Source organism: Eriocheir sinensis, chromosome 33 (assembly GCF_024679095.1).
Source record: "Eriocheir sinensis breed Jianghai 21 chromosome 33, ASM2467909v1, whole genome shotgun sequence".
NCBI lineage: Eukaryota > Metazoa > Arthropoda > Malacostraca > Decapoda > Varunidae > Eriocheir > Eriocheir sinensis.
In genome coordinates this window covers 2,676,703-2,686,439 of record NC_066541.1, presented here as the reverse complement: position 1 = coordinate 2,686,439, position 9,737 = coordinate 2,676,703, and the positions used below count along the sequence as shown (strand labels likewise).

Here is a 9,737-nt window from a genome sequence, read left to right as displayed (position 1 = left end):
CTGATAAAGTTACGCTAAGTCACATAACGTACATAACTTAAAGCCTTATATAGAGTACCGTAACCTTAAGTAAAATATAGGAATACAGGAATACAGACCATGAAGACTAATGAAGCACCGTACAGCAAGATACAAACCCAAACCTGAGTAACATAAAGAATCATACAACAAGCAAAGTATAATAACATAAAGACCAGTTGAATTGCATAAAATGTTGTAAAGTAAATGTCACGGTTTAGGCTGGACACGCAGCCTACCGTAAGAGTTCCCTAAAACTCACCCACAGCACAGGCACATACGGACCGGAAATCTCCTTATTAGTCAACAAATAAATAATGACGGTCAGAAGACAAGGGTAAGGATGACAGGATGCTGGCTGGCTGGCTGACTGACTGGCTGACATTTTCTATATATTAGCAGCGATACGTGCGGAGGGAGGCTCATTCTAGTGGTAGTGGTCGGTGTGTGAGGAGCGTCTGTAGCCGTGTGTCCATTTCTCTTCGCCTTTTACTCGCCATGTCGCCACCAGCCAGCCCCCAGCACCTCCTCCTCCTCCTTGCCCTCGCCTGCTTGACGCTCTTCCTCACGCCGGCCCTCGCCTCCACCGTCCCCTTCACCGCTTGCGACAATGGTAGGTGGTGAAATGCGTCCTTCCAGCCTTCCTTAGTGTTATTAATTAAGGGAAAGGCTACTCGTGTTAGAGCTGAAAAAGTGCGTTTAGGTGTGTGTGTCTTCACATGGCCTTATTGTTGAAGGGAAAATATATTATTGTGAAAGGTTACGTATTTGCAAGTTTGTAATCTGTGTGTGTGTCGCGTGTCGTTCTGGCTTTCCTTCTTCCTTCGATATCATGATAATCAAGAGAAAAGACACGGATGAGAGGGAGCATTCACTATATCTATATTGTATGTTCTATGTTCGTTCTACTTTCGCTCTTTTTACATTCATTGGTGTTATTGATAAAGGGAAAAAAAGGGTGCGATAATTGTCTCTAATATAGTTTATTTGTTCTACGTCATTATGTCTCTTCCCGTATCATTAATGAAAAAGAAGATTGTTAGTGTAAGATGCTATTCTTTAAAGGAGTTTGTGATCATGTGTTCTACGTCCTTTTAGATTTTCTCATTCTTTGCGTTATCATAGCAAAGGTTATTTGTGTGTGACAAATTAAGTTCTTGCTCCCACTCTCCTTGGTAATACTGATCAAGGAAAGGGTTATTCACTGAGGTAACTAATATGCATTATATGTTCTATGTCCGTATTATATTCTTTAATTTTTAGTAATGCCATGACAAACATACTGGTGAGTGTAATAGGTGTTTAAAGTTCTTGTTCCTCAGTAATATTAAGGGAAGATTTATTCGCTGAAGTAGTTTATATATAATGTGTTCTACGTCTCCATTCTTCTTAGTGTAAAAATCGATGGGTAAGGTTACTGACGTGAAAGATTATTCACTAAAGGAGTTTATGTTATGTTTTTCGTCCTTCTTTGGCTCTTTACATGGCGTTGTTTGGATTGATTGATAGTTTATTGTTGCAAGTAAACAACAAAGGAGAAGGGAGGAACATGCCATCCCAACCCCCAGGCAGTACATAGTGTGATTATACAACTAAGGATACATGTGGAAGTAGCACCAGGAAACTAAAAAGACACAATGGTGAGGACACAAGAAAGAGGTCGGTGTGAAAGATTGTTTGCTAAAATGTTAGATGTACTTCCATGTTTTCCAAGCGTTAATAATGAAGGTAAAGGTTATTCACTAAAAAAAAATTATAGGTATATGTCTCTTTCGATCCTTTCTTAGTGTTATCAACGGAAAGACAAAAAACTATTCGGTTAAAAAAATGCACGTGACAGGTATTTGTGAAATGCTTATTTGAAGCTGTTCAGCGGCGTAAGATTATTCGTTTATGATTTAGTTATTTTTTTCTTTCAAAGAGCAGAATTTAAGTGATTGACATTATGTTGTGTTAAGCTTATACAGGGTCACAGTTATCGTATGAGAGAGCATTCATGACTTCATTTGTGTCTGTGAAAGTATCAGAAGACCGGCGATGTTAGAATGTTAATTACAGGTTAACTGAGTGCTTTAGCTACTCATCGACTCAGGTGAATGGAATTGGGGTTTATCAACACGGTTCATAGTGACTAGCAATGAAGAAGAAAGAAGAAGAAGAAGAAGAAGAAGAAGAAGAAGATGGAGAAAAAAAAAGAGGAAGAAGAATAAATAAAATCATGTATAACTTCCAAATAAGCAATCAATCAAGCAAGTAGAAGAAAAGAAGAAGAAGAAGAAGAAAAAGAAGAAGAAGAAAAAGAAGAAAAAAAAGAGGAAGAAGAAAATGAAGGAACAAACAAATAGACAAACGAATAAGCAAACAAACTAACATAATTACAAACAAAACAAACACAAAGAAGAAGAAGAAGAAGAAGAAGAAGAAAGAAGAAGAAGAAGAAGAAAGAAGAAAATTAAGGAGGAAGAACAAGAACAAGAAGCTGAAGAACAAGAAATAAGCAAACACACAAAAATTACATTAATACAAACACGAAAAAGAAGAGGAAGAAGAAGAAGAAGAAGAAGAAGAAGAAGAGAGACTAATGAGCTCTGTGGTTAAGTGACCTTGTGGGACGCCAGACTGAACGGTGGAGGAGGGAGGAAGAGGCGACAGGAAGAGGAAGCGATAGCAAGAGGATATGAAGCGTTAGGAGAAAAGGAAGAGGAAGCAATCGGGGAAATATGAAGCGTTAGAAAAAAAGAGGAGGAAGAGGAAAAGATAAGAAGAGAGGGATGACTATGAAGAAGACGAGTGAAGAGGAAGCAATAGAAAAAGAGAAAGAGGAAACAATCGCAGGAATATGAAGCGTAAGAAAAAAAGAAGAGGAGGAAGAGGAAAATATTAAAAGAGAGGGATGACTAGGAGAAAGACGAGTGAAGAGGAAAAAGGTAGGAAAAGAGGAAGAGGAAGCGACAGGAGAAGTATGAAGCGTTAGATAAAAAAAGAGGAAAAATAAACGATAGGAAGAGATAGATAAGGAGGAGAAAGAAGTGTTAAAAGGAGGCAAGAGGAGGATGATGAAGCGTTAGGAAAAGAGGAAGAGGAAGCGACAGGAGAACTATGAAACATTAGATAAAAAAAAGAGGACAAGGAAACGATAGAAAGAGATAAATAAGGAGGAGAAAGAAGTGTAAGAGGAGGCAAGAGGAGGAAGAAGAAGCGTTAGGTAAAGAGGAAGATGAAGCAACAGGAGAAGTATGAAACGTTAAATAAAAAAAAAGAGGAAAAATAAACGATAGGAAGAGAGATAAGGAAGAGAAAAAAAGTGCTAAGAGGAGGTAAGAGGAGGAGGATGAAGCGTTAGGAAAAGAGGAAGATGAAGCAACAGGAGAAGTATGAAGCGTTAGAGAAAAGAAGAGGGAGGGATAGGAGGCGAATGAAGAGTTATGTGAAAAAAGAAAAGCAAGAATAAGGGCAACAAGGAGGATGAGCGTTAGAAAAAGGAAGAGGAAGAGGAAACGGCAGAAGAATGAAGGATTATACAAAGAAAAGGAAATGGCAGAAGAATGAGCAGGACAATGAAGCGTTAGAAAAAGGCGAAGATGAAGCGAGAGAAGGAGAATGGCGCGTTATAAGAAAGGGAAAAGAAAGAGAAAGATGATGAGAATAGAGTGAAGAGTTAGGGGAGGAGGATGAAGTGAGAGAAAGAGAATGGAGTTAGAAAAATGAGATGAAGAGTATAAGCGAGACAAGGAGAATGAAGCGTTAGAAAAAAAGAAGAGGAAGCGGTAGAAGAAGAAAGAAAAGAAAAGGGAGGAAGGAAAGAAAAGGAAAAGGAAGTGATAGAAAAGAATGAAGCGTTAGAAGAAAAGAAGAGGAAGCGGTAGAAGAAGAAAGAAAAGAAAAGGAAGGAAGGAAAGAAAAGGAAAAGGAAGTGATGGAAAAGAATGAAGCGTTAGAAAAAAAGAAGAAGCGAGAGGAGAAGGATTAGGCATCAGGAAAAAGAAGAGGAGGAGGAAGCGAGAGAAATAGAGTGAAGCGTTGTAAAAAGAGAAAAAGTGAGTGATAGGAGGAGAATGAAGACTTAGAATAGGAAGAGGAAGTGAGAGGAGATAAAAGTGTTAGGGGAAGAAAAATGGATACGAGGAAGAAGAAATAGTGTTAGTGAGGGTCTGAGGGAAGTGGAAGAGAAACTGATAAGAAGTAACAAGATATAAAGAGGAAGAGGAAGTAGAGAACAATGAAAGAGGAAGAGGAAAAGTTAAGAGAATCAAAAGGAAGAAGGGGGAAGAGGCGGATACGGGACGAGGAAGAGAATAAATAACCTCCTCCTCCTCCTCCCCCTCACAAATAATCACAATAACCATCCACTAATTTTCTTTAACAGGTGAGCACTTAACTAACCTGCCATTACGCCTTACACAGGTGAGCCAGCCCCGACCAGCGTGCGGATGAACTGCAGCAGCCTCGTGAGCGACACCTGCGTGCTCAACAAGGAGAACACGTACTTGCTGCAGGTGGACTTCGTGCCAGGTAAGTCAGAGCGAGGGTATCAAGGTAGAGCGGGGTAAAGGTGACTGGATTTCTTTCTTGGTTGTTAATATGAAGAGCAGAGGTTTTGTCACACTAAAAGCTTAGTTTATTTTTTTTCTTTCCTCTTACACAAAGAAGTACACTTTAAAATTTAATAGACTGATAAGCAAAGAAACAACTAAATAAATACAAATATAAAAAAAAATATATATAAATACAGAAAGAATGAAGTTAATGAAGGAAAGAAAGAAAGACGAAGAAAGCAAGCAAGCAAGCAAGAAATTAATAATCAAAAAAATAAATAAACAATGAAATAAATAAACATCAATTACTTATTAAAAAAAATATATATATATAAAGTATCTTCAAAATACTCAAATCCTTAATCCGTGTTTAAAATGTTACCCTCTTCACACAAAACACAGAAGCACGGACGTCTGATTATATTTGTCACCTACCTATAAAGTCGTGTTAGTCATTCATCGCCACTCATACAAATACTCAACTAAATACTTTACCCTCTCTGAAAGTAGCCCCACTCTCAAAATACCGACGTTTTACCCATCTCTTTCACCCCTCAAAATTCACTCAAATACTCACAACTTACCAAAACATTGCTTTCCCACATGTTCTTTTATTATCTCTCTTGCTGCTTCTCGAAGGTTACTTTACTCACACAAAATGATATATAATCCTCATTGTTCTTCCCCAAAACACCCAAATAGCCACCGTTTTCCCTTTCCTTCACCCCAATTGTATACTCTCTTTTTACTTTCCCTCATTTTCATTTAGAGTTTCAGTTTCTAATATCATGCACTTTCTTCTTCCCTCAAACTACTAACCCACTTTCCACTTTATTTATTTACCTTGAGTTCTCCCTTCTTTATTCCTTTGTTCATCCAGCTTCTGATATCGAGTTGCGTTACTTATAATATCATTCAGGTTCCTCTTCCCTCAAACTACTGAAATATCCACTTTCCATTTCATTTAATTATATCCTTAGGATTCCATTCCTTACCTCATATTTCTTTATAGTCTCCAACTTCCCAGATCGAGTTACTGCACTTTCTTCTTCCCCAGACCACTTAAATATCCACTTTCCCTTCGTGTCATTTATCCCGAATCCTCCCTTCTTTACCTCATTTTTGTTTATCGTCTCCAGCGTCTGATAAAATTAAGTTACGTTGTCAATACTTTCACTCGTTTTCCCCAAAGCTCTTATTTGCCTACTTTTTTTCCATTCCTGTTCCCCATTGCTGTACCTTAACCCAGTTTCTTCTCCTTAACGTCTCTCTTTCCTTCCTTCTTTCTCATTCCCCCATTCGTCGTTGTTTATAGATTCTCCAGCGTCTGACGTCGAGAGCTACGTGGCGTGGAGGTCGTGGGTCGAGATGCCGCTCCCTGGGCAGGACTCCAAGGCTTGCGATGACCACCTCTCCTGCCCGCTCACCCCCGGCAAGGTGGCCACCTTCACCTATCCGTTGCGCGTCGAGAGGTTCTGGATGAGGGTGAGTAGTGGCGGTATAGTAGTAGTAGTAGTAGTAGTAGTAGGTAGTAGTTGTAGTAGTAGTAGTAGTAATAGTTATTGTTTCTTTTGTTGATATATTGCTGTAGAAACCTATTATTACTTTTTTTATATATTTGCGCCTTTTTTTAATGTTATGGTACAGCCCATGCAACCTATATCTGACTGACGTGTGTGTGTGTGTGTGTGTGTGTGTGTGTGTGTATACAGAGGCGGTACCCGATGGTGTGGCGGCTGAAGGACGACGACACAGACCGCGTCATCCTCTGCTTCAACATCCGGACCTTCGTCAAGTCGTGAGGCCCGCAGGAGACGCCAGCAGGAGTATCGCATTCACCCTTCTATTCACCCCCTCGCCCTACCCATTTTCGTGCATCGCTGGTATTGACGTATGCTTAGATTTCACACATTCATAATATACTCTTCGAATCATTGTTTTAAATGTGCTGTGTATTATATGATCTAATTTGTATCAGATTGTGCGTTGTGTGTGTATTATGATCGTACTTCAGCAGCAGTGCGTGTAATATATGTATGCTTTATTTATTAATTAAGTAATTATATTTGAAAAAAAAGTAGTGGGTTTGTCTTTCACACCTGTCCTGTGTTAATTAGAGGCTGTTATTGAAGTATTTCCATGGGTATAATTTGGTGACTGACTGCATGCTAGTGATGAAAATTGTATTAGTCTTGTATTAAACCCTAAATGCACCACAGTACTATACCTATATGTAGATGTCGGTGATGCTGGTAACTGGACCGAATTTCAAGGAGAGGGGTAACTGGGGCTATATCCTTTTTTTTTACGGCAAGGAAGCGGCTCAAGGGCAAAATAAGAAACAGAATAAAAGCTCGCTGTGTCGATCGCTGCTCCCCGGTGTGGTGTCGTCTGCCATCCCAGTGTCGTGAGACATCCCCTTCCTGAATACATACATAGGGTGGGGGAATTTCGACACAGTACCGTGTCTTTTGTCGACTGCTTGTCGGGACTGCCCCACCCAAGTTTATTTATATTATTATAAAACAAATGATGACGTATGTATATGTATATAACTAGGATATTATCAATCACTCTTCTTTATTTTTTTTTTTTTATAGTTACTCTGTGATAGTAAAGACTGGGTTCCGCGATGCAATGTTTCACGACACGGGATGGCAGGCGACACCACACCGGAAAGCCAAAAGTAGACCATTGAAAATCACACAAAAAGGGTCCCAAAAGACGGCGAAGACATATTATTTTGCCTCACATCAGTATTGCTCAGCCTGTTAGGAACTTCGACAAAATGCTATTCTAAATTAGGCGCCCAAGATCAAATATATGACAAGGCTAATTCCGTAGGAGTTGTGGGCATTTCCAGGGGCATTTTTATGACCCTGGTAGTAATTTTACCATTCTCCTGTACCATGACCCTAAAAAAAAAAAGTCGCCCATTAGAACGTCCCGACTGATTTCCTTTTTGGCCTTTGGAAATAGTTCATATGAGAAGGAAGCGTCTTATAAGAATACCAACATATCCTGCTCCGGCCACAACTCTTAATCCGGCTTTGGCTGGTAATAAGTTTTCAACATGATTCCACTACCACAGTTTCTATCACACCTTGTTAACCTGGTGATCCGAAGCCATTTATAGCGGTCACGCGTGCCCTGAAACCTTTTAGAATGGGCAGGAAGAGGAAAGAGGAAGCGGGGGCGTAGGAAATAGGGGAGAGAGGAAGATAAGGAGGAGGAGGAAGGACGTAAGAGCGAGTAAGAAAGAGAAAGGAAATATTTGTTTTAGCTATGGGGGTACGGCCGCGTATGGGAAGTAGGAGAGAGAAGGAGGACATTGATGAAGGGGAGAGAGGAAGAAAAAGACAGGAAACATTTTTTTTTTTATAACTGTGAACTAAAGGGGCGAGTGAGAAGTAGAGGATGAGGAAGAAGAAGAATGAAGAAGAGGAGGAGAAAGGGCAAGACACTTTTTTGGTAACTGAATTAAGGAGGCATGTAAGAGGAGGAGGAGGAGGAGGAGGAAGAGGAGGAATGAAGAAGGGAAGAAAAGGCAGGAAACATTTCTTACTGCTCTTGATCTCTCTAAACTACACACATACACACAAAAAAGTAATAAAAATGGTGCACACCCACTTACTCGGTCACACACGAACACAGGAAACTCTCCTTCACTAGCTCATGTCCTGTCACTCCCACTCGCCCACTCACTCACTTTTCCTTTCACACTCGCTCACGTACTCATCTTTTACTCACTCACATACAGGAAACTCTTAATATGTGGGAGAAGTACGAGGTGGAGGAGGGGAGGAAGAGTAGGAGCAGATCTATGGGAAAGGAAATGGGAAGGGTGTTGAGAAAGAAGGCGTGAGAGGGAGGGGAGGCCAACTTACGAGAGAGAGAGAGAGAGAGAGAGAGAGAGAGAGAGAGAGAGAGAGAGAGAGAGAGAGAGAGAGAGAAAGGTTGGGGCAGGGGGCGGGAGGGTGGGGGGGGTGGCTGAGAGAAGGGCACACAAGCGCAGACTAGTCCGTCCCGTGGTTAGCATATTAATAACGCGTGTTTATCAGCGGTATTACAGGTAATTGCCAGTGCACCCCACGGCCAGGTGAACAGTATATCGGGATTACGCCCCCTTGCCTGCCCGCTCACCGCCTTGCAGGGCCTGCAGGACGCCAGGTAGATAAAGTAACGCATGAATAGATGGCATCAGTACAATAAATAAAATACTGCAGGCTAATTAAAAGCAAAAGAAGGGGGGACAATATTTTACAAAGACCACACACACACACACACACACACACACACACACACATTGCACATAGATAGGTAGTAGGTAAATAGGTAGCCTAGATAGATAGATAGGTAGATAGATAGATAGTGACTGAGTGATATATATATATATATATATATATATATATATATATATATATATATATATATATATATATATATATATATATATATATATATATATATATATATATATATATATATATATATATATATATATATATATATATATTAAAATAAAAACTGTACATGATAGGTCATGACAGGTAGGTACTATATATAGTTTATAGGTAGTTACAGTAATCACTAATTAAAATGTTGGCTATATCAAAATTAGCGTCACTGCGTTATCATAGTACGTGTTATTCTTGCGTTTTTGTTGTTGTCAATAACTATTTATAACATATCTATGAAGTAATGTAATTTCTGAAAGTGAAAATGAAATACTCCCCGCAATGCTGTGGGCTACAGTCTAGCTAAAAAGCAGAAAGTAAAGACAGCAGGTGCTGTGGGTTGTTTGCCGTCTGAACGTCCTATAGCTAGAGCTACCTGGCTATATACCTAAGTGTTTTCAATTCGACACGGCCTTTTTTATAACTTTGGATGAATTAAATTCTGAGTAAAGTATGGAACATGTATTATTAGAAAAAGTTCAGGATCGTCTTTATACAATTCTTGAAACAGAAAGAGAATAATAATTAACTCACGAATCCGCCTTTTCCTCCCACCAATCTCCCTCCAAAAGAAACCGCTAACATTCCTCTAATAAAAGATAAAAGACCCCAAAAGAAAACAAATTGCATAATATTCTTAAAACATAACCGCGAGTGAAAGGGGAAAAATAGATAATTCCGTGACACATAACGGGACCCCGCCGCCCTGCCCCTCCCCGCCCGCCCC

The 9,737-nt window shown here is 39.7% G+C and overlaps 1 protein-coding gene and 1 long non-coding RNA gene across 2 annotated transcripts; both read left to right on the top strand.

Moving 5' to 3' along the window:
- The first annotated feature begins 390 nt into the window (after nucleotides 1–390).
- Nucleotides 391–6,633, top strand: LOC127006530 (ecdysteroid-regulated 16 kDa protein-like). The gene is made up of 4 exons (XM_050876483.1): nucleotides 391–631; nucleotides 4,423–4,530; nucleotides 5,869–6,038; nucleotides 6,266–6,633. The coding sequence occupies exons 1-4, from the start codon at nucleotides 517–519 to the stop codon at nucleotides 6,353–6,355; spliced, it is 483 nt and encodes a 160-aa protein (XP_050732440.1). The 5' UTR covers nucleotides 391–516; the 3' UTR covers nucleotides 6,356–6,633.
- Nucleotides 645–3,812, top strand: LOC127006531 (uncharacterized). The gene is made up of 2 exons (XR_007759623.1): nucleotides 645–3,223; nucleotides 3,362–3,812. It is a non-coding gene; the product is annotated as an uncharacterized LOC127006531 (long non-coding RNA).
- Nucleotides 6,634–9,737: the final 3,104 nt, after the last annotated feature.